The 26,837-nt window shown below is 40.6% G+C and overlaps 3 protein-coding genes across 4 annotated transcripts; all 3 read left to right on the forward strand.

The window, feature by feature from the left end:
* The first annotated feature begins 921 nt into the window (after positions 1-921).
* LOC142853710 (translation machinery-associated protein 7-like) lies at positions 922-1,463 on the forward strand. The gene has a single exon (XM_075978895.1). It carries the CDS (start codon positions 1,031-1,033, stop codon positions 1,316-1,318), a length of 288 nt encoding a protein of 95 aa, XP_075835010.1. The 5' UTR covers positions 922-1,030; the 3' UTR covers positions 1,319-1,463.
* A 12,215-nt stretch (positions 1,464-13,678) lies between these two features.
* LOC142854629 (uncharacterized) lies at positions 13,679-16,986 on the forward strand. Its single transcript, XM_075980547.1, has 2 exons — positions 13,679-13,812; positions 16,435-16,986. The coding sequence occupies exons 1-2, from the start codon at positions 13,774-13,776 to the stop codon at positions 16,528-16,530; spliced, it is 135 nt and encodes a 44-aa protein (XP_075836662.1). The 5' UTR covers positions 13,679-13,773; the 3' UTR covers positions 16,531-16,986.
* On the forward strand, positions 16,891-21,475 carry Ptp4a1 (protein tyrosine phosphatase 4A1). 2 transcript variants are annotated; one of them, XM_075980544.1, is made up of 5 exons: positions 16,891-17,028; positions 18,153-18,245; positions 18,464-18,594; positions 19,211-19,285; positions 19,747-21,475. In XM_075980544.1, exons 1-5 carry the CDS (start codon positions 16,924-16,926, stop codon positions 19,862-19,864), a joined length of 522 nt encoding a protein of 173 aa, XP_075836659.1. In that variant the 5' UTR covers positions 16,891-16,923; the 3' UTR covers positions 19,865-21,475. The 2 variants fall into 2 exon arrangements, with proteins under 2 accessions (XP_075836659.1, XP_075836661.1); XM_075980546.1 differs by having other exon boundaries at positions 19,751-21,475.
* The last annotated feature ends 5,362 nt before the right edge of the window (positions 21,476-26,837 follow it).

A 26,837-nucleotide genomic window follows, 5' to 3' on the forward strand; every position in this document is an offset into this window, starting at 1 on the left:
ATTAAATACAAAACAAGCCTCCTACCACAATTCTATGTAATTTCAAAACAAGTATTCCAAACAAGTATATACAGCAAGTATGCTAAACATGTTGAGAAATGGAAGTTTTGGAATATGCATTAAAAAGGAATAAGAAGAAACCAGTCAGTCAACAGTGGGTGAATGGTGGGAGAGCAAGAATGGTGAGTCCACACCATCTCAAAGAAACCTACAGCACATCCTACAAGCAGTCAGCACTTAGAGCAGCTCTCCATCCATTAGAACATCTGCCTCCAGTCTCAGTAGCCTCGACACCTCTCCATCCATTAGAACATCTGCCTCCAGTCTCAGTAGCCTCGACACCTCTCCATCCATTAGAACATCTGCCTCCAGTCTCAGTAGCCTCGACACCGTGAGCAATTTTCTTTTGACAATTTTTCAGATTTGCAATTTTTGCAGTCTTTTGCACATCTTTGATTTGTACAGGTAGATATACCTCACACTATGAACAGGAACTGCCAGGGACAATAATAGCTGCCCATTTAACCAAGGCATTTACACATTCAGAAGGCTAGCATTAACCACAGAGCTTGAGAAAGGCATTAAACACTGTGCCTACCCATTCACTAGACTGGTTCGACAGCAAGAGCCCAAGATTTAGGAAACAAGCACAAATATTTCACAATAAATGTCAGGCAAGTCATGCAATAGCTTCAAGTAAAATGAGACTAATAACAACATGCTACAGGAGGCCTGGTGGGGCACGCCTTTAATCCCAGAACATTGAAGGCAGAGGCAGGTGGATCTCTCTGTGTTCAAGGCCAGTCTGATCTACAGATCGCAGTCCAGGACGGGCAAGGCTACAAAGAGAAACCCAGTCTCAAAAAACAAAACGCACGCCTTTAATCCCAGCAGGTGGATCTCTGTGAGTTCGAGGCCAGCCTGGTCTACAGAGCTAGTTCCAGGATAGGATCCAAAGCTACAGAGAAACCCTGCCTCAAAAAAACAAAACAAAACAAAAAGGCTGGAGAAGGGGGTGTCTGGAGGTGCCATGTTGGGCCGGGAAGGTGGCAAAAAGAAGCCTCTGAAACAGCTCAAGAAGCAGGCCAAGGAAATGGACGAGGAAGATAAGGCTTTCAAGCAGAAACAAAAAGAGGAGCAGAAGAAACTCGAGGAGCTAAAAGCCAAGGCCGCGGGGAAGGAACCCCTGGCCACGGGTGGAATTAAGAAATCAGCAAAAAGTAAGCTGTTCCTCATATCTGAGATGATGGTGACCCTCTTCCATTCCTATTTAAACATCTGGATTCCCTGCCATAACATCTTTGCCATCTACAGCTAGAATGAAGTGTTATCCTGGAGCCTATTAAACATCTGGATCCCCTACTATAACATCATTGCCACCTATAGTTAAAATGAAGTGTTATCCTGGAGCCTGTTGTACATTGTAATAAACTTTTGTAAAAAAAAAATAATAATAAAATAAATTAAATGATAAAATAAAACCATGGGGAGGAGACAGAAATCTTTAATAAATAAATAAATTTAAAAAAAAAAGAAAGAGAGCCCAGACTACTATAGGTGAGGCCATCCCTGGGCTGGTGGTCCTAGAGTCTATAAGAAAGCAGGCTGAGCAAGCCATGGTGAGCAAACCTATAAGGCAAACCTGTAAGTAGCATCCCTCCATGGCCTCTGCATCATCTCCTGCCTCCAGGTTCCTGGCCTGTTTGAGTTCCTGCCCTGATTTCCCTTTGTGACTGGGATATGTAAGGTGAAATAAAATCTTTCTTCCCCCCCCAAAAGAAAACAAAAAACAAAAACAAAACAAAAAAACACACACACAATAATAATCTCTCAGATACTCAAGCAAGGTAGATTCCATCCCACCAGTCAAGTCCTGCTTGTATACACAGGAATTAATAGTCCTTTACCATCCAATTTTTAGATGACTAAATTAATTTTTACATAATTAAATTAAGCATTGGATTAGCCAGACACATTGTTACTCGCCCTCATTCCCAGCTATACTGATGGTTGCAGGTTGGATGCGGCAGCACACACCTTTAATCCCAGCACTCTGGAAGCAGTGAGAAGATGTCTCTCAGTTCCAGCCAACGTGATCTACATATTAAGTTCCATGGAACTCACACAGCAAAGACTTTCTGAATCACAGAACAAGCAAACAGCATACTGAAAGCTGAGACAGTAGTGTCATTAGCACAGAAGTTTGGGACTAGCACAAAACCTTCTCCCCATCTCTTAAAGCACACAGCTGGAAAGAGGAGTAAAGTGATTCTGATGGCTATTGTTGTCAACTTGACTACATCTGGAATTGACTGACATCTAAAAATGGAGGGCACCTTGAGAAGAATTTTTGCTTAAATTATGAATTTCCACCTTTTTGTGTTTTGGTTTTTCGAGACAGAGTTTCTCTCTAGCTTTGGAGCCTGTCCTGGAACTAGCTCTTGTAGACTTGTGGCCTTGAACACCTACCTCTGCTGGAACTGCCTGGCTGAAGCTCCACCTCTAAAGGAGCTCTTGAGGCAGGAAGACACACACCTTTAATCTGGATTTTGATTCATAAAACATACCTCTAATCTGGGCCACATCTTCTGCTGGGAACCTATATAAGGACTTGGAAGAAGGAAGCTTTTGCCTCTTGCCTGCTTGCCCTTGCCTTGTAAGCAAGTTCATTCTTTCACCTGCAGTAGAATCTGCTTTTTCAGGATCCAGCATCTACTGAACACATCCAGCCTTGTGGACTGAGAAATTTCTGGATTCTTAGACTTACCATTCATAGCAAATCATTGGATTAGCTAAACCCCAGTCTGTAAGTCATTCTAATGAATACAGAGATTCATTTTCTTAAAGTCTGTTTCTACAGATAACCTTGACTATTAATAGTGATGATAGTTGGTTTTCATTTAGAAAGTGAGCGTATGTCTTGCAAAAATACTTCTCTGAACTGTGCATGTGGTACATGGATTTTTATCTCAGTACTTGGTAAGCAGAGACAGGCAAATCTATGAACCTGAGGCCAACCTGGTTTATATAACAAGTTCCAGGTTTATATGATATGACAAGGTCTCAAAGGAAAGAAATAAAAACAAAATCAAAAAAAACTCTTTGCTGGCTCCACCATGAAGGACATTGAGATGAATCATAGAATATGACCCAAAGTCAAGTTTCATTCGAGAATTGATGACTGAGCCAACTTTCTTAAACAATACACCCATTATCTCAATGCCTTTTTGTTTTGTTTTTAGAGACTGGGTTTCATATATATATATATATATATATATATATATATATATGATTCATTTATTTATTATGTATACAGTGTTCTACCTGTATGTATTCCTACATGCCAGAAGAGAGCACCAGATCTCATTATAGATGGTTGTGAGTCACCATATGGTTGCTGGGAATTGAACTCAGGACCTCTGGAGTGCTCTTAACCTCTAAAGCCATCTCTCCAGCCTGAGACCGGGTTTCTCTGTGTAGCTTTGGAGCCCATCTTGGAACTTATTCTGTAGACCAGGCTGGCCTCAAACTCACAGGGATCTGCCTGTCTCTGCCTCCTGAGTTGAGATTAATGGCATGTGCCACCACCGTCCAGTCCTTAAGACTTTCTAATAGTCATTTTTATTTTTTCTTAAAACACTTCCAAGTGTGTGATAGTGGCAGAGGGCTTGCTTAGCACATGGGCTGTCCTGTGCTAGAAGCCCAGCAATAAGCACACAGTTAGCAGCTGTCTTTGTTTCCCTGTTTGTTAGTCACAGGATCCTATGAACCAAATTTTGGTTTTGATTTTCTTTTATATATAATGGGATACGCTGAGAAATAGTTTATTGAGTCAATATAAGAACAAACCTAGATAGGCACAGTGTCAAAACCTTTAATCCCAGCACTTAGGAGGCAGAAACAGGACAATCTCTGAGTTTGAGGCCAGCCTGGTCTACAGAGCGAATTCCAGGGCAGACAGAGCTATTCAGAGAAGCCCCATCTTAAAAAACAATAACAACAAAAAAAAAAAGCCCTGATTATGTTTAGAGGGACAAACAGTTTACAAGATTTGATGACTTTTAAAAATGAAACTTCCAGTCTGATTAGTGGGGATCACACTAAATTATCCACAGTATTTTCTTGGGGTATGAAATGAGTTGTATTAACTATGAAATAGTTCTTTCCCAGGATTTGAACATAGCATTCATCTTATTAATAGTTTTGATTTTAAATAATGTTCACTTTTTTAAATTGTGTATTTGGTTTTTGTGTTTTTCATTCTCTTTCGTGTTTTTTGTTGTTGTTCTTTTTTTTTTTTTTCGAGGCAGGGTTTCTCTGTGTAACAGCTGTAGCTAGCAGTCCTGGACCAGGCTGACCTCCAACTCAAAGACTGCCTGCCTCTGCCTTCCTAGTTCTGGGATTAGATGTGTGCCATCATCACCCTGCTTCTCTTTCATTCTTTTTCTTTGTTAGCACCATCTTGTCTGGTAAAATGCACATATCATGCTATTTATTTTTGGAAACAGGGTCTTACTATGCAGTCCTGGCTGGTCTTGAACTGGCTATGTAGCCAGGCTGTCATTGAGTTCTAAGAAACTGATCCTCCTGTCTAGGCCTTCTTTTTTATTGTATTGTATTTCGTTTGTGACAATGTCTTGCTATGTAGCCCTTGTTGGTCTGGGTATACTGCCTTTTCTTTTCAAAATGTCTCTGGTTGTGTATGGTAGTGTGTGCTACAGAGTACAGAGCTTGGAGGACTTGTATAGGTGAATTCTCTCCTTGGACTCTAGGTCCCAGTGATTCACACCTCAGTCCATTGGGTTTGAATCTTTTGTCTTTATCCTTTATGGTAATCTCCCAACCCAATAATCAGTTTTTGGGAACTGTAATGTTAATAATTGCATAGGACTTATTCTGGGTGGACAGAATTGTATTATCTGGTTCTATAAATTGCAAAACAGAAGGTATAGCTACATAAATTATATTCAAACCTTGTTCCTCAGTATGTACTACTGAAGTTCAAAATTCTTATTTTTCCTAATCAACAAGTTCCCAAGAATGTTTTCCTATTGCTTTCCTAGGGATTTCATCTGTTGAAACCATAGGTCTGCTTTCAACATAAAGCCAAAATTTTGTTTTCAAAACATATGTAGTTTAAGGTCATAAAGCAGTAAGACATCACTGATGATTGATTTTTGTGGTGATCAAATAATTTTCGCCCTGTTTGCAACTCTGTGTCTGCTCAAGAATGAGAGCCAAAGGCTACGGTGTTTCCTCCTTATAAACATTTACAAGGGTGGCCTAAAAATAGAGTTGTCACCCAAGAGAAGGAATGAAAGCTGGCCTAGAACACTGTCACATGGTATAACTATTTTAGTATCTCAGTAGAGCTAGGTTTGTCAATCTTCCTCAGAAGTCAGCAAATATTCTAGCTCTTTGGGCCTCAAAGAGTGACAGCTGGGGATCATGTCGTTTTACTAGCAAGGAATGAATTGCATCATCACTGATTGGGTCAGGAGGAAACTGGAATTTGGTCTTTCTGTATCCAAGGGCAGGAAAGGTAAATCATGTTGAAAATTGATAGACTAAAAACACTTAGGAAATGATGGTGTGGGCACAACTCTACTAATATTGGCCAGCCTGGGTCTGCAACTGCAATAGGATCAGTTAACTTGGCTTGAGTCATTTAAGAGGTAATTGCTATAGTTGCTGAAAACAGAAAGTCGGAAAAGATGCTAGCAGAGCATCTGATTCAGTGGTCTGGTCATATTTCAATAAGCGTATAGGCATAGTGGGAAATTCCATTACCAAACTAGAAAATGCCATAGACATTTCTTTTCTTTCTTTTATTCTATTTAGTGCATTATATATATTTTTAAATGGAGAAGACTAAAAGAACAAATATTCAAATTAACAGATGGTTGACTGCTCTCAGCCAAAGCAATAAAAAGACTTTACAATTCTCACCAGGGGTGTATTTGGTTACAATTCAGTTCTTCAGTCCTTTTTTTAAAATGCACTTCATTATGGAAGAGTCTTTTTCTATTCTTCTCAAGTTTCTGATCTCTCTTGAAAATGTCAAAGCACATGAAAAGAATCGTATTCTTTTCATTCCATTATAATACTGGGAGTGTCTCTCTCAGAGATGGGAAATTTTTCCTCTTTATTCTAAACTCTAGTCCTTCCCTAGAAGATTATCTTGACCTCACTTCCCTTACAACGTGCCAAGTCCCGGCAGAATTAAGTATTCCTCTGCAGGGTTCCAGTGGTACCCAAAGGAAACATTTTATTTAGTTATTATACCTTGTCAACAGACAATATTTTACTTACGTACATTTGCATCCTATTTGGGAACAGTCTTATTCATTCCTGTACATCCATATCTTTTGTGTTGTTTTTTTGTTTGGTTCTGTTTTTTAGAGATAGGGTCTCACAGTGTAACCCCAGCTAACCTGGAATTCACTATGTAGATAAGGATGGCCTCAAACTCAGAAACATCTGCTCTTATCCTCTACGTCCTGAATGCTGAAAAGGCTTGCAGCACACTTGGCCTGATATTCACATCTTATAACAATGCCAGGTAAAGCACAGTGGGCTCAATATCCATATCTTATAGCAATGCCAGGACAACCAAATGGTCATTTGAGTGGCAGCATCAGCAGTCCTGAAGCACAGGGTAGAATTTCCGCTGAAGATATTAACATGCAGTTGTAAGAAAGAACCAAGCGAGGCGAAAATTGCTCTGTACATATTTCTACAAACCTCAGCTCCTATTTCTTTCTTTTTCCTTTTTTATGTTTTTTTTTTGTTTGTTTGTTTTTTTTTTTTGAGACAGGGTTGCTCTGTAGCTTTAGAGGCTGTCCTGGAACTAGCTCTTGTAGACCAGCCTGGCCTCAAACTCATAGAGATCCACCTACCTCTGCCTCCTGAGTGCTGGGATTAAAGGCCTGCGCCACCACCACCCGGTTTCAACTCCTATTTCTTCTCATCATCCCCACTCCTAAAACAACAGCTTCTCATGTCTAGTAATAGAGGACAGGGCTATCCCTTTTTCAACAGAGATGTCACTGGCGGGGCCCTAGCCTCTGAATTCCTGGAGACTGCTGAGCTGCAGATCCTACCTTATGAACATAAATCGTGAGGACTCTTGGTAAGGTACCCTGGAAGTCAGAACATTTACAATCAATTTTTAAAGAAAGCATGAGGCTGGTGGTGGTGGCCCATGCCTTTAAATCCTAGCACTCATGGGGCAGAGGCAGGTGGATTTCTGTTAGTTCAAGGCCAGCCTGATCTACAGAACAAATTACAGGCCAAGCTCCAAAATTATAGAGAAACCCTGTCTTGAAAAGCCTGCTCCCCAAAAAAGCATGATAACATTGGCCTCTATCCTGGGTGCTCAAAGAAAGTTTCAGACAGGTAAAGGTCTGCCTGGGCTACAAAGGGAATTAAGGCCAAGAAGGCAATTTATAGTGAGGTCATATGTCAAAATACAAAGTAAACAGAGGTCAAGGATCTAGCCTGATTCAATCTTTAGTACCATAAAATAGCTTAAAATATTTTTAAATTTTAATGAAATTTAAAGTAGATTTAGACTCTTCCCTCATCTCTTCCAAAAAAAAATTTAAGTGTACATGCATGCACGTGCACACAATAGCATGTATGTGAAGGTTAGAGAACAACTCATAGGGGTCTGTTCTCTCCTTTCATCATGTGGGTCCTAGGGATAGAACTCGGGTTATCAGGCTCTTTGGCAAATACCTTTACCCACTGAGCCATCTCACCTTCCGACTTTTCCATTTTCATAAGAGGAGTTGAACCTCGCTTACCAGAAGCATTTCTATTGCTGCTGTTGCTACCGATGCAATCATAGTTCTTAGAACTACAGAAAAGTTCCTGCATGCACTGGACTAGAAGCAGGTCTTATCTCCATGTGTGTGGCACCTACTTTATGTACTGAACGCATAACGTAGGCCTTCACTCTGCCTCCAGTGATGAGTTTCCTTCAAACGACAGCATCTGGAACCTTTGGGCATTCTCAGGCACCATCCTGGTGACTCAGGAGATCTGACTGCTTTTCTTACATCCTGCAGGTCCCAATTTTAGGAAAAGAATAAAGTCTGAGCAGTTTTCAGTTTTGACTGGCTCATTTCACTGCGTTTCTTCCCACCTGTCCTTTTATAAATTGGGGTAACTCTTTGATGGAACCCTCTTGTGTCAGATAAATGCAATCAAGTATAAAGGCAAATCACTCGGAATAAAGTTGCATGGGAAAGCAAGGTACATTCCGATTGAGGACTTTCCCTAAGGTCTGAGAAGAGTGACCATTTGGATGGAATGTTTCTTATTCTTCCTGAGTTCATTTCCTAAAGTATCAAATTGAATGGTTTGAATTGGTTTAAGACAGGGTCTCACTATGTAGCTACTGGCTAGCCTAGGGCACAGTTTGCCTCTGCCTCCTGAGTGCTGATATTAAAGGTAGGTCCACCACACCTGGCCCTGAGGACTTTACAGGGTTTAATTTGGTTTGGGTGCTGAAGACTCAACAGAGGCTTGTATAAGTTAAACAAGCGCTCTATGGAACAACTCTCTATTCCCTGAATAAAACCAAACCAAACCCAGTCAGGCATGGTGGCACATGCCTTTAACCCAGCACTCAGAAGGCAGAAACTGCCCCCTTCATTCTAATTCTGAGTGTTCTGCTCTCCCTCCTACCATATTTATACTGTATAATTACAATAGTTTGGCTTAGTGACTTCAATTTAGTGATATTCTAAAAATATCTGATCTTTTACTAATACTCAAAATCTTCCAGTGACTCCTGTTAACTTTCAGAGAAAGTCCAGGCTCATTAGCAAGCTATTTATAATGCATTAAGATTGTTCCCTGCTCTGCCTTGTTACACATCTAGCCATTTGAAGCTTATGATTTCCAGAGTGCTTTCTGAAGCCTCCATCCGTAGTTTCAGAGCCACAGCTCCTTGTTTAGGACGTTCTACATTACTCCTTGAAACCTTAGCATTAGCTTGCCTGACTTGTGTTCTGCTGTTCTGAGCACATGCCTGCCTCTATGTCATTTATCATATTGTGCTAATCCTTTTAGACTCATCTCTTATGTTCCATGTCTTCATAGCAGAGGACATGTTAACTCTCTTGTGCCTAACATTACTTGGCACACAGAAGATATTTAACAAACAGCTAGCACATTTTGTGTTGATATTTTGTATTTGATTTAGAATGTTTTCGTGACAGCTTGTAGTTTAGAAGGAAACAACCCTGACAACACTGGCATCAGACAATGAGATTAGAAGGTGAAATCAAGCAAGTGGATGCTTATGTTGGACATATCAGCCAACCACTACAGATTATCTACTAAGTTTCCTTTGTTATGGCTGTGCATTTCTCCTAAAGGCTGATTAATAACCCATGTTTATATTCTGGCTTAGAATAATCCTTTTATTTCAAGAAATAAATAACTGACAACTAGTATCAAGAACTCAGGAATGAATTATTGAGTTTGTACAGATTCACTTAAAGCTATGGTAACATGCATCTTCTTGGCAGCGTTTCTGCACAGAGAATTACAGATCTGACTTCCCTATAAAGTCATCATCGGATCCCCCCTGCCTCCACCTTCCAAACACTGAGATTAGATGCATGAGCCACCATGCCCAAATCTAACTCCGATTCTGTTGGCGATTAGTTTGTTTGTTTGGGTTTTTTGTTTTCTGAGACAGGGTTTCTCTGTAGCTTTGGAGCTTATCCTGGAACTCACTCTGTAGACAAGGCTTGCCTCAAACTCACAGAGATCCTCCTGCCTCTGCCTCCCCGAGTGCTGGGATTAAAGGCGTGCACCACCACCGCCTGGCTGGCTACCATAGCTTTTAAAAGCCTGAATATTCCTGTGTTTGCAGGAAAAAGTTCAAGAACAGTCTGTTCTTATGTAAGGCTGGCAGAGTGATGCTGCTTCGGGCAGTGTCTGGATTATCTACAGCCTAAATGCCAACTCTGTAAATTAAACCTGTCAAGTGCCAGCATTGCCATTGCATGCATAGACAACCTTTAACATTTATTTATACTCCATTTCTTTCCTCTAGCCTAATTAAATTCTCCTTTCTTAAGCTATTTTTTGTTTCCTTTCAAACTGGCATAATTCAACATGTTCTAGACAGTCACATGGAAACTATAGCCCTACAGATTTCCAATTCCCAAATGATTTGTATTCAGGATACAGAACCACAAGAAAAATTTTGCCAGGTTTTCTAAAAATAAGACTTCTCAAACTAGATTTCCTCAGGTACCAGCATGTGAATCACAGGATATGAAAATGATGAATTATTTGGGGCCATAGGAAGCTCTTTATTCCGTCTGAAGGAAATTATTTTATCACAAAGTAAAAAATACTATTCTCTTGATCACTTCCTAATGTACACATTGAAATCCCAAATAAGTATTCTTTATATTAAGTTGCAAAGTTGTTAAGAAAACCTATTTTCATCTGGTTTGAATACTAGCTCAGACATTTAAATTTGAGAAGGGAAAGAAAATGCCTATAATAGAAATTAAAGAGCATTTTCATAACTGTTTTAAAATGTTGACTGACTCAATTTAATTTTAGAGAGAAACTATTACCTCTAGTGATTATATTGGATAAAATAATATCTTTACTTCAGCCAGGCATGGTCAGGAATACCTGGAATATGACCACTTGGGAGGTAGGATGAGAAAGATCAGGAACTCAGGGTCAGTGTCATTGTGAATTTGAGCACAGCCTTCATCACACGAGAAAGACCTTATGTCAAAAACAATACAAAAACCATAAAATCCAAAAAGATACTTAATACTGATCCACCTGAGTTCATTCATTAATAGTTGTATCTATAATCTTCTATATGACTGAAAGTTTCTACATTGTCTAATTCTATGTAAAACACAATAGTCTTGCCGGGCGGTGGTGGCGCACACCTTTAATCCCAGCACTCGAGTGGCAGAGGCAGGTGGATCTCTGTGAGTTAGAGGCCAGCCTGGTCTACAAGAGCTAGTTCCAGGACAGACTCCAAAGCTACAATCATCAGGATTTGACCTTCTATGGTCTTTTTTTTTTTTTTTTTTGGTTTTTTGAGACAGGGTTTCTCTGTGGTTTTGGAGCCTGTCCTGGAACTAGCTCTTGTAGACCAGGCTGGTCTCGAACTCACAGAGATCCACCTGCCTCTGCCTCCCGAGTGCTGGGATTAAAGGCGTGCGCCATCACCGCCCGGCCCTTCTATGGTCTTTAATCTTCCATAGGCATTTGCATTATAATATTCCTATCATCTCACTTATCTTAAAAACGTTGCTTTTTAAGCCAGGCAGTGGCAGCACACGCCTTTACTCCCAGCACTAGGGAGGCAGAGGCAGGTGCACCTCTGTAAGTTCAAGGCCAGCCTGGTCTACAAGAGCTAGTTCCAGGACAGCTACGACTGCTACACGGGAAATCCTGTCTCGAAAGCAAAACAAATGAACAAACAAACAAAAAAGATACATTCTTTCAGCAGCAAATAGGGCAAGGTGGTACTTCCTTCTCAAAGATAGGAATCCAGAGCTGACTCGCCCCGAGAGTTGGAGCCCGGCTTCAAGAGTTGGAGCCTGGCTTCGGGAGCTCAAGGACAGCGAACTGAATACTACACTTCAGCACTACCTGTGGTAATTACAGGATCTGGGGATTACACAGCTCACAATTTGCATAAGGTCCACACCAAAACTACCTAAAACACTGGCTTACCTTTGCTTACCATTTGCTGAGCTATGTTAGCTCACCAAATTCCCCCTTTCCAAAAGGTTTCATTATCTCATTTCACTGCATTGATCGATCTTTGGAGTAAGATGGGCCAATTTAATGTGTCTAAGTATGTTATTATACAAGTTGGCCAAGCTATTTACTAGTCGATTCTGCCCATGTTTTTTTCCCAAACTGAAGTTAATACTTACCCAAAGACACTGGTCATAAGAAAGGTTTTAATTCTGTAATACTGAATCTGTCTTCTGTTGAGTTTCCTGGTCTGATAAACTTCACTTTCCTGTCGCACGACTTTCCTTTTAATCTTCCTATATTTTCCTAGGACTTACATAATTTAAACGTTACCCCATTTTACCTCTATTTGTGAAGGGATATTGTGTGTCCAATTTCCTTGAGTTAAATGGATCCCCTAGGCAAGCAATTTTTAACAAGATTTTTCATTGTTACTTGAAAGGTCTAGCCTATTCTTTTCCAACAGCATTTACTTTGCTTACAGTGTATTTAAGAAAGTTGAGGAACTATATGCAAGGAAAGTCTCTAAGTAGAAGTGCTAATAAACCCTAAAATGCAGTACACAGAGAGGTCACAACTTGATTCTTATTTCTTCAATCTAAAGTCTGGAAAAACGGGAAGCAAAAGACTTCAGTGTTGGAAAGCTGTGTTCTTCAAAACAGGTAAAGGTCCTGTTTATCAGTCCTAGACAACTGAGCAGGAAGGATTTTCAGATGATGAAAGCAGGCCTTGTATAGCACAGAAACAATTGAGCTACAGCTTCAATTAGAGGCCTACATTAAAAGGACACTGGAGCGGACAATGAGGACTACTGAGAACTCAAGAACAATGGCAATGGGTTTTTGATCCTACTGCACGTACTGGCTTTGGGGGAGCCTAGGCAGTTTGGATGCTCACCTTACTAGACCTGGATGGAGGTGGACTTCCCACAGGTCAGGGAACCCTGATTGCTCTTCGAGCTGATGTGGGAGAGGGACTTTATCAGGGGAGGGGGAGGGAAATGGGAGGCGGTGGCGGGGAGGGGGCAGAAATCATTAATAAATAAATTTTAAAAAAAAGGACACTGGAAGAGGGCTGGACATCAACAAAATGGGAAGCTTAGCTTTTGACGCAAAAAAAAAAAAATTACACCAATTCTTGATAATGCCAAGATTCTTAATTTTAAAAAGGCTTCCCTTTAGCGATGGCTAACCTTTCATTATCTGTGAGTGAGCAGCTGTACAAAGGATGCATGTGATTTCGAAATGCCACAATCGAGCCAACTGCAGTTGCCAGCATCAGCAGTTTGAGGGTATAACCTAAAAGAGAAAAAGGGGGGAAAAAGGCTCGGGGGCAACAAGACTCAAAAAATGCAGACACGTCCCGCGTCCCATGGGCTAAACTCTGCGGAGAGCCTTCCCACGTGGAAGTGAGGGCGGTGACCAGAATCCCTCAACCCGGCCTAGGGTCGGGCTGGGCCCTGGAGCGGTGAGTCACCCGCCCAGCGGTCATGCGACATCAATATGGGGTGATGACGGAGATCTGGGGCGCAGGTGCCAAGGTAAACCGTTGGCCAGGGCGACGGAGCTATGGCTCCGGGCGACAGGGTTCCGCCTGCCGGAGCCGCGATCCAAGTTGAGGCGAACTCGAGGCTCGAGCCGCGAGCGCGTTGAGTGGCGAGGAAGACGTCGCACTCCGCGCCATTCATCAACCGGTTCGCACCGGTGGCGGCCGCCGCTAGTGACGTCGGCGGCCCGGGCCCCGCCCCGCGCTGCCAGCGTCCCGCGCCGTGATTGGCTGCCGCCGGGGCGAGCGTCGAGCCGGCTATAAAGGGGCGGGCTTGTGACGCAAGGGCGCCTGGGCGCGCGCATTGGCTCTGGGCTGCGGCCGGCTCGGCGACGCTCCTCCGGCAGCTCACTGCATGGTCGTCTGGTGCCCCCGCCGCCTGCATCGCCGCCGCCGCCGCCCCGCGACGCCCACCGCCGCCTGCCCTGCCGCCGCCGCCTGCGCCGCCTCGGGACCGGCTGTATGATTAGGCCACAATCTTCAATGAGTAGACATATTCCTGTGAGTCCCGCGGGCCCGGCCTTTGTTCGAGCGGGCCGGCTGTGTGCCGAGGGAGGGAGTGAGGGAGGCGGGTGGAGGCGCCGCCGCCGGCAGCGGGACCGGGACCGGGAGCGGTCGCCGGGGCCGAGGAGCCGCTTTGTACTCGTGCGACCCCTGCGGCCTTTGTTCCGAGAAGCCGCGCGGGGCGTCGTGGACGTGGCCGGGGTGGGGCAGAGCGACGGGGACCGGGACCCGGCGCCCGGGGCCTCCCAAGATGGCCTCGGTGGCCGCCCGCGCTCGCCACCGCGAACCCGTGATTGCGGACCTCGCGGCTGTGCGCGCCGCGCAAGCCCGGGCTTGCCCGACCTCCGGCAGGCGTCGGTAGGGGCGACCGGGGTGGTGGAGAGGGTCCCTACCCGGTCCCCGCGGCGGGCTGCGCCTAAGGCTGCCTGCTGTTGGAGCAGGAGCAACAGGAGCCGGCCAGAACTGCGAGCGAGGCTCCTGTTGAGTGAGCAGCCCTGCACCATTCCGCCGCTGCGGAGCGGTAATTTCCTCGGTATAGGAACGATGTGTGCGCTGGTGGTCTAGCTTCTGGGGTCGTGCTTCTGGGTTGATTTTTTTTCTTTTTTTCTCTTCGCGCCGGCTTATGTTTGAAAACCGGAAAAAGCTAGACTTATGCCAGAAAGAAACAGCGTTTTTACAACGCACTAGATTGGGTGCGTTACTTGAAAGCCGAGTGTATTTGGAACAAATTTGGTTCAAGCAGATGGTTCCACGGGCTGACTTGATTCTGCAGTCCGAAGGACTGACTTAGGCTAATGCCACACACACTTCCTTTCTCTATGTTCGTGTGTCTGAGATGCCTATCATGTTTAGCTTTTGCCTGTGAAGGAATGGGGCATATGAAAAGGATGTCAGTGGTCACCACTTTTAATTGAAGTGTCCTCCAGCCACTGGGTGGCTCCACTCATTTTAAACCAGAATTTTTTTCCTGATTTTCGGCTTCCTGGTGGAACTTTTAAGAGTTTCTGTGAACTTTAAGCTTTGTGTGCGTCCTATGTATAGTAAAAAAAAAGAGGGGGGGCAATTAAAAAAAAACTCTTTATGACAAGAAACCATGACTCAAATGTATAACAGTAATTTCAGATTATTGATCTACTCCTTGAAGTAGTGATATCCTTACTGGTTAATTTAGGCAGTCGGGATTTTAAATCCACTTGATAGTTAATATCTTGTGAGCACCCATTTCAGAAAACATGGAAATAAGTTGTCTTGCTGTTGTGGTACCTTTTTAGTAAATGAATTAAGGTTTTACTTTGGCAGTTTGTTTTAATCATACATGTGAAGTGTTTGGGTCAGTGGTTGTCATTGAGTGATAATTTGTTAGTGAGCACATTCCTTAGTTTTCTACACAAATTGCCTAGAGTAGGTGGGCGTTCAAGCCTTTGTTAATGTTCATCTACCTCTACTCAGTTTATTTGAAAAGCTTTTTATGCATATGCTCTGAAGAAAATGCCCTGTAAATATTTACTATTTGGTGCTTACATGAAACTGGTTTAATTAATCTATAAAGAAGAACTTAAGGAAAATGAAGTGCTTTTATATATGTTACTAATCATAGTAGTCACCTTGTGTTTGAGGCCATTATAAACTAATTCTTAAAATGAACCCCTCTAATTCCTTTTTCATATCTGAGTTGGGTTTTAGTTTTAGTGCAGATACGTGAAGTTGGAGTTTAAATACAGGAAAAAGATAAAATTGTGTATATTTTAGTTTAAGAGTTACTAATTCTTAAGCAAAAAATTTCTGATGGTTTCACTTAAGAGAGTTCGATGCCGTGTGGTTTGTGGGAACAAAATGGCCTGGTATTCCAGTCACCCTTCCTAAAGATGAGTCCCACCAGGATAACATCATTCTCACACACTTCACCAGAGTTTAGTGCCGATTCTGCGTCTGTGTCCCTTTCCATACTGTGAGACACGCGTGGTGATTACTTACACTTAGAACCTGCTCTAACTGAAGGCTGTACACGACTTATTTTTAGATGTTAAGATGACAGAAAATACAAAAGGGAATTGTGCTCATGACTTCATACTTAAGCTTTAGTGACTAAAATGTAATAAATGTAATAATTATTGAGATATAATTGGACTAAAAATACTATACTCTTTAGAAAAACCATACAACAGATATCTCCTTTTATCTCAGTAGCTTAAGCATTAAATTAAAAGCAAAGATCTGATGGGCAGCTGAAATGGCTTTCTATGAGTTCAGTAAATTATGCAGAAATCGAAAGCTTCAAACTACATGAAGTTTATATTAGTGTGTAAACAATAACTGTTAAGATTAATTAATGAAATGTGTATATAGATGTGTGGGAATTCCACCAAATGTAGCAGTGACTTTCTTTGAACATTCTTTATAATTGATTAGCAATTTCCCTTTAATGGGCTTGTGACTGCATACTGTAGGCCTATTGATTTTAAAATGCAGTCACCTTGAATTTTGTAATTTGAGTAAAAGTTGATATCTTGGTGTCTCTTAATTTGAGCATAGTTGTATACTTAGTGGAAAAGCATTACATGTTCTTTTGAATTGGAAAATAACTTTTTCCCCTCTTTTTATTCTTTTTCTTCTAAACAGCAGTTCTGTGGTGTTCTCGGTCACACATTTATGGAGTTTCTGAAGGGCAGTGGAGATTACTGCCAGGCACAGCACGACCTCTATGCAGACAAGTGAACTGTAGAAATTCATTACTACTCCACCAAGAAGCCCCCATAAGAGTGGATACCTGGACACAGACGTGTTGAATTGAAATCTGCAGAGCATTTTACAAGAGCTCAGACCTGGATGGGGTAAACCTCAGTGCACTTCCTTTGTATTGCCTCAGTATTACTGGATTGAAGAATCACTGCTTCTTGTTAGGAGGTTCATTTCATTGCCCATTTCTCCCAATTTCATACTCAAAGCACTGAGAATTTCAAGTGGAGTATATTGAATATTGAAGTAGACTTCAGGTTGTTTTCTTTTTTTTTTGTTTTTGATTTTTTCCTTTTTGCATCATTTCTGTATTCAATTTTTTAATTCTTTCGTAACCCTATTGGGTGTTTTTTTTTTTTAAACTAAATTAACATGGCTCGAATGAACCGCCCTGCTCCTGTGGAAGTCACATACAAGAACATGAGATTCCTTATTACACACAATCCAACCAATGCGACCTTAAACAAATTTATAGAGGTAAGTTACACTTTTTTACTAATTGGTTGCAGTTTAATAGTGGAACTAATCTGAATGATGTTGTATAGTTTTGGTACTCGGAAAGGAAATGTCTTTATGGTATTATGGTGTTGCACTTTGAGAACTATGCGCCTAGCTTGCTTAGTTAAATTTACAAGACAGGGATAGACTGCCACTTAGGGATCTTTTTGTATCCTTTTCTCTTAGTGCAATAAACTGCAATTAGTTAATGTCTTTATGTTCATTTGTACTTGGACTCTATTTTCCAGCTGCCAATTCTGCTGTTTTCTGCTCTTGGAAGGATTAATGCTAATTAAATAATCTGGGCGCACATTTATAAAGTATAAAAACCTACAGATAACTCAAAGGTAGCAGATAGGTGTCTCTAATTTTATAGGGGGAATATTTAAATGTTAAACTTTTTTCAATTTCCAATTACATTTTTTTAAATGTCTTAGTTGAATTATAATTACATACTGTATCCTCAGTCAAGTCTGTGTGGTTTTTTGGTTTTGTTTTGTTTTATGCTGAATGGCTTTTTAAAATTGAAGTTTGGATTTGAGCCTTTGAAATTATTTCTAAAAGAGGAGGTAGATCAGTCAGTAAAGTCTCATGCATGCAGACCCGAGTCTCTTCCTCAGAACCTATAGTTAAAAAGCTAGCCTTGTTGGCAAAGTATAGGACAGTAAGATCATTTCTCAAAAATTTCTCAGTAAGACTAGAACCTGCAGTTGACATCTGACCTCCATATGCACCAAGCACCCATAGAAACCATATCAAAGGGGTTTTTTTCCCCCCTCGCTGAACTAAATATATGGTATCTAGTGATTTGCCTCTGTTGAACATACATAACAGAGCCGGGCGGTGGTGGCACACACCTTTAATCCCAGCACTCGGGAGGCAGAGGCAGGCAGATCTCTGTGAGTTCGAGACCAGCCTGGTCTACAAGAGCTAGTTCCAGGACAGGCTCCAAAACCACAGAGAAACCCTGTCTCGAAAAACCAAAAAAAAAAAAACAAAACATACATACAGATTCTGCAGGTCTTCATTGGCCAGCATGATCAAAAATGGTAGAGATGACACAGCAATAATATGGTTTTAAAGACCTGAGTTGTTTTTTCTAGGAACTTAAGAAGTATGGAGTTACCACAATTGTAAGAGTGTGTGAAGCAACTTACGACACTACTCTCGTGGAGAAAGAAGGCATTCGTGTTCTTGTAAGTACTTAAGCTTTCGTGTATGTCTGTTATGCCACAGAAGCTTATTCAAACTGGACTTCAAGAAGCTCAGTTTTAAGTCAAGGCAAAAGTAGCCCAGTTAGCCTGAAACTTGCTATGAAGTCAGCAACCCACTTGCCTCTCCTCCTGGGTTTTGAGAATACAGGACTACACCAATGTACCTAGCTAATTTAAAGGTCTAAAATATTTCTTTTTAGGACTGGCCTTTTGATGATGGTGCACCACCATCCAACCAGATTGTTGATGACTGGTTAAGTCTTGTAAAGATTAAGTTTCGTGAAGAACCTGGCTGCTGTATTGCAGTCCATTGTGTTGCAGGCCTTGGCAGGTAAGAAAAAATCACCTAATTTCTTTCTAAATCAGTGGTTCTCAACCTTCCTAATGTGACCCTTTAATACAATTCCTCATGTTGTTGTGACCCACAACCATAAAATAATTTACATTGCTACTTCATAACTTTAATTTTGCGACTATTATAAATCATGATTAAATATCTGATATGCAAGGTGTCTGATAAGTGACCTCTAAAGGATCCTGACTCACAGGTTGAGAACCACTGTTCTAGATAAAGGTCTGAATTGAAAGTACCGATACTTTATAAGATTCTCTCTTCTTTGGGTTTGAACCTGGTCCCTTCCGCATGCTGGACAAGTTCTCCAACAGTGTGCTATATCTCTAGCTTCCTGACCATCTTATTTTCAGACAGTTTCCCTAGTTGGTCTTGAACTCACTTCTTGGCTGTCTTGAAATTGTAATCTTCAGCTTTCCAGGTAGCTGAGATTCTAACCCTGTAGTATCAAACTAAGTCCTAAAAAATTTAATATAAGACTAATGTTGAAATGTTATATTGATATATTTTTGGATATGGGGGTATTTCAGTAATGAATTTTACAGGATTTAATTTTGAAAAATTGTGATTTGTCAAAATTTTTTACCTTACCTAGAGCTCCAGTGCTTGTTGCCCTAGCATTAATTGAAGGTGGAATGAAATATGAAGATGCAGTACAGTTCATAAGACAGTAAGTCTCTTTAATGCCTGCATGTATTTTCTTATTCAATATCTGAATTAAGAAAAATCCAAATCCTCTCTATCAATTATCTTGGTTTGGTTTCGGTATGTTTTGAGTATTTTGTCTGAATGTATATTGTGTGCCTGTTGTTACTAACTATACTAAGTCCAGGAGAAAAGGACCTTCTCCAGCCTTTTTGCATTCATGCAGATGATTGATTGTTCAGTGACTTGTTCTACTTTATTGACTCAGTGTACTTGTTAATTTACATTTTGCTAAGGTATATGACTAAAGTTGAGGGGTGTTTTGTTTTTGTTGGTGTGGTCTCAACATCATTCATTGAATAAAAGTCAAATAAAACCTGGCATATTCAGAAATCTCAGTGCTCTAGATAGCTAGCTCCCTTGACTTTGTCCTCTTCCTAGCTACAAGAAAGAACATCCTTCAGTTAGCTTTCTCTTTCTTTCCAGAAAGCGGCGTGGAGCTTTTAACAGCAAGCAACTTTTGTATCTGGAGAAGTACCGTCCTAAGATGCGGCTGCGCTTCAAGGATTCCAATGGTCATAGAAACAACTGTTGTATCCAATAAAACTGGGGTGCCTGATGCCATTGTCTTGGAAGTGGAACTTCAGATGGGACTTGATTTGTCATACATAATTAGCCAACATGTTGGCTTATTGAATAAGTCTGCTGAAGCTTCCACGGGAATATTGAAAACCAGTCTTACCAGGCCACAAGCTTGACAGAATTGCATCCTCTATGTTTGGGTTATGATCAACCTGTTTGGACACTTAGCAAAAGATCTTTGCTGGTCAGCATTTAAAATGTGCTTATTATTTGTACCAATTGACCCTTCCTAAAATAAGGTATTGAGTTATGTCCTTATATGTACCCTGTGCCAGAGTATTATTAGTATATAAGGAATTTAGAAAGATTAGGTGCCAAAATACCCATCACAATACCTGTATATTTTTAGCATCGTACAGAACCAAAATTCCAGGAACTAAGAACACTCTAGACCTTCCATGGTTTATTCCTTCTGTCATTTCAAACACTGCAGGGCTTCTCGTTATCTGCCTGCTCACTCTATGTTTACATCTCCCACACTCATACCAGATTACATCAGGTTTGCTTAGCCATCAATATTTTTTTTTTAGCAAGTCTTGTGCTGTCTTTGTCTTTCTTTGTGATGTTATGGGAAACCTCCATTTGAAAATCGACTTTGTTACAGAAGCACATATCTTCAATAATGTCTCCAGACAAAAAGCCTTAGTTAATTTAATATTTGCACTCAAAGGTGCAACTTACAGGGAAGGCCTAATAAAGAATGGGAGGAGGCTATTAGTATTTTTAGTAAAATGTTGCCTTTGTCTCGTGCAGAACATGTAGAATATGCTCTTTAATTTAGTAAATATTTTTAAAAGGTATAGATACATTGTTGTAGCTAACCAATTCTTAATCAAAATTTCTGAAATTCTTTTTTTCCATACCTATCAGAAGTTGTTTTCCAACTTGCTTGAATTATGGTTTTCCCATTCTCTTCCCAACCTCTCTTGCAAAAAAAAGAAGACGTGGGATCTGCTAATGAACTGAGCAGACATATTTTATATGCCTTTTCAGCTGTGTAACTTAATAATTGGATACTTGATCATTTGTTTTATTATGTAATCGATAAAGTGGTGATGTGTATTAATGTTAGTTCAACCATATATTTATACTGTCTGGGAATGTGTGGTTATAGTTCTGTGGGAGAAATAATTTGTCAGTGTTCACCAGCTTGTAAAAACTTAGTGCAAGAGCTTCAACATCTAAATAAATAATGAAATGCGTTTGTCACTGAGGTTATTTTGCTTAAAATTAACTTATTTTGTAGAAAACAATGGATTCAGTTAACATTTCAATTTATGAAACAAATTTAGGGTTGTGAGCACTATTGAATACCAAGTGCTTTTACTATAAATTTTCCTCTTTAAAGACCTAGATAATTTTGAACCAATTGAATGTTGTGTACTAAGGGAAAACAGTTTGTAACAGATGATGACATTGATTAAGATTCATTTCTATCAGTCAAGTAGTTATGAGCAGTTTCCCATCCAGTTTTCTCACTTTTAAGTTAATTACATGCCTGTATATATTTTGAAATTACTTTGAACCTGAGTATTTGGCACATGATGACTTAATAAATTTTAACTTTCAATAATTGAAATGTTTCATTTTTATAGTTTATGCTCATGTTAAATGAACAGGATTTGTTTTGAAATGGTACAAATGGAAATTGAAATTTTGATTGAAAAATGATATCCTATAAAAATTTACTACTGCCCTTTTGTGCAGTCTAGCACATAAATGACACAGCCCATAAAGTATTTGTTCTCACTAGGAGAGGAAAGGTGCTGTCATGATTCTTGAATAAACATCTAAGTTTGAAATTTTGAATTTATTAAAATTGTATGGTGCTAAAAGTCACTTTGCTCTATAAAATTACCTGTGCATTATAAACTATGATATTGGCTCTTTAGTCAAATATTTTGTATCTGTAAATACAGCGATACCTATGATAACATCCAAAAAATACCTTGGGTCTGATAACAATTATAAGCTGAGTTCTTATAATTTTTAATATTGGTGGATGTTATAAAATTTACTTTGGGGGACTGGAAATACAGCTCAGTAAGTAGAGTCCTTGCCTAGCAACCAGGAAACCCTGAGTTTGGTCTTCAGCACCACACAAATGAGACGTAGTAGTTAGTATATAGGGATCAGGAATCCAAGGTCATCCTTGGCAACTTAACCAGCCTGGTATACATGGAGTGCTGTGTCTAACTACATAATTTGTTTTCTTGAGTTTTGGTCCCTTTAATAGATATTAATAGTGATTAATCTGTATAGGAATTAAGATGCTCCTGATACAAGTGATGTGATTACTGAACCAGAAGATGCAGTTTGCTATTAAAGGAAAGCCCTAAAAGTAGATACCAACATCATCCCTCCACACTCAGACACTGCTTTCCAGGACGTGTGATGAAGTTAAGTATGTTGTGAGTAGTTAGGTGGTTCCATAGATAACCTACTGTAATCGCAATCTCAGGGTCAGTTTTGTTACACTCATCTGGCAAATAGCTACTCCAGACATTTAAGAGTACTGCAAAGGATGTAAAAGATGGCACTACCAGATGCTCGTTAATTATCCCATACCTTACCAGTAACCTAATTCTTCGTGTTGAACTTTAAGGAAATGTTCATGATAAGAATGCTTCAAGTGGAAGTGACTGATTTTTTTTCCTTTTAAATTTGTAAATGAAAGGTTAAAATATAAAGTATCTAATATGTTCCACATTTCCTTTTAGGTAGCTACACAATATTGAAAGAAAAGTAGAATGTGTTCATTTCCAATAGATTGAGCCAGTTTATGCATTCACAATAGAACCGACAGTAATATAATTAGACGCATATTGCCATATTAATCAGATAATGTGCAGATAGCTGTTGATAGCTGCCAATTAGTAATTCACTGTCAAGTGTTTTTCTTTTTTTGGTTTTTCGAAACAGGGTTTCTCTGGTTTTGGAGCCTGTCCTGGAACTAGCTCTTGTAGACCAGGCTGATCTCGAACTCACAGAGATCTGCCTGCCTCTGCCTCCTGAGTGCTGGGATTAAAGGCATGCGCCACCACCGCCTGGTTTGTCTAGTGTTTTTCATAGTTGAGTTTATAAGGGGTTTATATGGTTTATTGCAGCTTTCTGCGTACAGGTTGTGAGCCTCCAGTTATGTAACTAATATATATTTGAAGCTGAGCATAGCTCTGCACTTCTTTAATCCACAGGCAGATCTTTGAACTCCAGGTCAGCCAGAGCTACGTAGGTAGGGAGAGCCTGTCTTTATTTGACCCTTAAGTATATCAAGCCATGCAGCTTATGTAAATAGATACATGCAATACACCATGCACGAGACTTTGTCTCGAAAAACGGAGTCGGGAAATGAAGGAAATCCAACCTGAATGAAGGAATCCAAATTCACTGAGTGTGATGATCATCTGTACCGATGATAACCTGCAGCCTGACCCACTGCTTTTAACACTTTTAAAATATTGTGAAGTTTTATTTACATTAATTTTTTCCATAAAAGATACATTTATTCTGTATGATCAGAGAAAAGATGTTTTGAAATGGAGAATCTGATTCATTAAAGAAAAATTGAAGTCTTTTTGTTTGTGAGTTGGTTTTTTGTTGTTTTTGTTTTTTCTTTTGAGATAGGGTTTCTCTGTAGCTTTGTTTTGTTTTTTCGAGACAGGGTTTCTCTGCTTTGGAGCCTGTCCTAGAACTAGCTCTTGTAGACCAGGCTGGTCTCAAACTCACAGATATCCACCTGCCTCTGCCTTCCAGTGCTGATATTAAAGGCGTGCACCATCACCACCCAGCTTGAAAAATTGAAATATTTTTTGTTTGCTTTCTTTGGGGAGGGGGTTTTGAGACAGTTTCTCTGTAGCTTTGGGGCCAGCCCTATAACTAGCTCTTGTACACCAAGCTGGCCTCGAACTCACAAAGATTCACCTGCCTCTACCCTCCAAGTGCTGAGATTAAAGGTGTGTGCCACCACCGCCCAGCTTGAGAAATTGAAATCTTTAAAGAAAAACCAATGCAATAATTTTCAGTAGCCCTTTTGAATCCACTGTAACGCAGCAAAATATTCGCATTAAATTCTAAGAACCAAGCTGCAATTTATTCCCTGCCCCCTCTATTTTTTTGATTTTTTGAGACAGGGTTTCTCCATAACTTTTGGTTCCTGTCCTGGAACTAGCTCTTCTAGACCAGGCTGGCCTCGAACTCACAGAGATCCGCCTGCCTCTGCCTCCCGAGTGCTGGGATTAAAGGCGTGCGGCCCCATCTTTTGTCCTACGTGGTCTACAAAGCCTAAAGCAGCAGTGATCACTGCCTCTCAGAACTCAGACCTCGTGACTGACTACAGACCTCAGCAGTCACTGGGAAAGCCATTTGCAAAATACCAGGAACCAAATCTCCATTCCATCTCTAGCTTGGCAGAGAGCTTGCTGGAGTAATTAGGGTTTTGAACTTTTAACTCTTGATTATGTTTTTATTAAAAGTAAGAAAATGTGAACATATGCAGGGTGGTACCACTATATGAGATGTCATTGTAGAAAAATGTCTGATGGCTGACATGTTGGATTTTTAAATAAGGCATCTCTTCAATAAATGTCTAAAATATTGGTAAAAGTTTAAACTACTGGTCACTCTATAACAAGACAGGTGCATCCTTGACAAATTTCATCATTGGCAGGATACATATGCTAAGTCTTTACTAAAACATAATGCAATATGGATGCATGCCAATTTTAAAAATATATTTTGGACAACTATTTGTAATGCTTTTTAGATAAAGTAAAAACATTTTATATGTTACAATATATTTATTTGTTATAGGTTGAAAGTCCAGAATCATGCATTTTTTTGTTTTTGTTTTTCGAGACAAGGTTTCTCTGTAGCTTTGGAACCTGTCCTGGAAGTAGCTCTTGTAGACCAGGTTGGCCTTGAACTCACAAAGATCCACCCGCCTCTGCCTCCTAAGTGCTGAAATTGAAGGCATGCGCCACCATCACCTAGCAACAGTTTTTAAGACATTGGAAAGTATGAAAATATTTACTGAGTTCTGTCTGAAAAATGCTAAAATAATGGGTTACTCATTTTTGCACTTAAAATTTTTTATTTTATTTATTTATTTGTTTATTTATTTATTTTGGCTTTTCGAGACAGGGTTTCTCTGTCTAACAGCCCTGGCTGTTCTGAAACTTGCTTTGGAGACCAGAGAGCTCAGAAATGGCTTTATAGACCAGAGGCCTTGAACTCAGAGATCAGCCTGTCTCTGCTGGAATTAAAGGCGTGCACCTCCACCACCCAGTTCAAATTGTTTTTTGATCATTTATCACAGCAACAGAAACCAAACTAGGACTTCTTGGGAAAGGCTTTGTTTTCTTTCCAGTGGTAGTGTTTTTGAGACTGACCTCCAATTCCCCACTTAACTGAAGATGACTTTGAACTTCTGACCCTCCTGCCTCCACTCCCAAATTCTGGAATTACAGGCTTGTGGTGCTGGTGATTGTACTCAAGTGTCTAGATAAGCACTCCACCCACTGAGTGCCAACCAGCCCAGAGGAATCACTTTTCTTTAGAAAGTAGTCTGGCTCCTTGATGGAGCTATGGTCAAGAGGAGGGCTATGGTTCCAGATTGGAAGGACGATTTAGTTTCTCACTTGGCTGGAATCTGGAATTCATGATGAATCAATAGACCTCACTGCATGAATAATTACATCCCAGGTGTTGTGTACTAAAGACATTTAAACCTTGCAATTATAGGATTATCAGTAGAAGGTCAAACTTGAGAACTGCTGGGTGTTATCTAAACGAAAACAACCTCTCCCAAAACATTTTGGTATTCAAAAGAAACACTGATCTTTCTGCCCTTGCTAAAAATGTACATATATTCTAATACATATATTCATGGGTAGCTGCCAACAGAATACCATTAAAACACTGACTTTAAGAAAATATATAGACATTAATGAAATGGCGGTCATAGTTGGGCTTGATGCATGAAAATAAATCCCGGCGAATTTGCCATGATGCTCTGGCACATGCAGGTATGCAAATTCTTCACAAAAGCACATCTCAAAGAGACAATGACAGTACGAACCTCTGGAGGTTGAGCACTGACTGGCCTTGAGTTGTTTGGCTGATTGCACAGACAAATTTGATTCTTCCTGGTGTTAAGTAGAGATTGATGGAGGCAATGTGGAAATAATGGAAAGAGGGGCAACTCCAGAAGCAGAATTGTTCTTTAATCAGAACAACTGAAGGACTGCAGTCTCTCTGTGGAGTTGAAGCTATGAGCCCAAGGCATGGGGGCCTGGGCTTTCATAGGACAGAAAAGGGAAAAATTAAGGGATGGGTGAGTTTATTTATGGGTTGGTTCCCCTTTAGCCCAGAAGTGATAAATACCAAAAGGTTTAGTGTGTGCTCACCAGATCAGAAGATTCCACAGGTGTTAGCAGTCAACTTAACAACTTTTCAGTCCACCTGAGATACTGGAACCCTAATAAATAAAGGATCTAGAACTTCTACTACTTGAAAATTATTCCACGCTCTAAGTCTACTTGTTCATGAAAAGACCTAGCGTGGTTTAATTCTACTAACACTGATTGTCATGGTCTGTCCTGTCCCTTTAAGAGACAAGCCCCACCCACTCCCTTTCCCATCCACTGAGGCAGGCAGATCTTCCTTCCTGCTTGCAACCAAGTCTTTCCTTTCCCTCTCTAAGAGGCAGCTTCTATCTCTCCCTTGTCCCCACTTCTCCCCTTCCCCCTTCTCTGTTTCTCTCTCTCTGCTCTTCCCCCTTCTATTCTTCCCTTCTGTAATCCACTAATAAATGTCCAACTTCACTCTGCATGGCATGCCTATCCATGTCTCTGTCTCTCACGAGTTGGACAAGACAAACCAACAGAAGGAAAAGAACCCAAGGAAAGGCACAATAATCAGAGAGCCACTCATCCCCT

The sequence above is a fragment of the Microtus pennsylvanicus genome, chromosome 7 (genome assembly GCF_037038515.1).
Source record: "Microtus pennsylvanicus isolate mMicPen1 chromosome 7, mMicPen1.hap1, whole genome shotgun sequence".
NCBI lineage: Eukaryota > Metazoa > Chordata > Mammalia > Rodentia > Cricetidae > Microtus > Microtus pennsylvanicus.

What these genes read in the sequence shown, in the direction of transcription:
- LOC142853710 (XM_075978895.1), top strand. Translation starts at nt 1,031, where the DNA reads ATGTTGGGCCGGGAAGGTGGCAAAAAGAAGCCTCTGAAACAGCTCAAG.
- LOC142854629 (XM_075980547.1), top strand. Translation starts at nt 13,774, where the DNA reads ATGATTAGGCCACAATCTTCAATGAGTAGACATATTCCT. An exon ending in CAATGAGTAGACATATTCCT is followed by an intron (nt 13,813 to 16,434) that starts GTGAGTCCCGCG and finishes TCTTCTAAACAG; the next exon opens with CAGTTCTGTGGTGTTCTCGG.
- Ptp4a1 (XM_075980546.1), top strand. Translation starts at nt 16,924, where the DNA reads ATGGCTCGAATGAACCGCCCTGCTCCTGTGGAAGTCACATACAAGAAC. An exon ending in AAGAAGGCATTCGTGTTCTT is followed by an intron (nt 18,246 to 18,463) that starts GTAAGTACTTAA and finishes ATTTCTTTTTAG; the next exon opens with GACTGGCCTTTTGATGATGG. An exon ending in TGTGTTGCAGGCCTTGGCAG is followed by an intron (nt 18,595 to 19,210) that starts GTAAGAAAAAAT and finishes TACCTTACCTAG; the next exon opens with AGCTCCAGTGCTTGTTGCCC.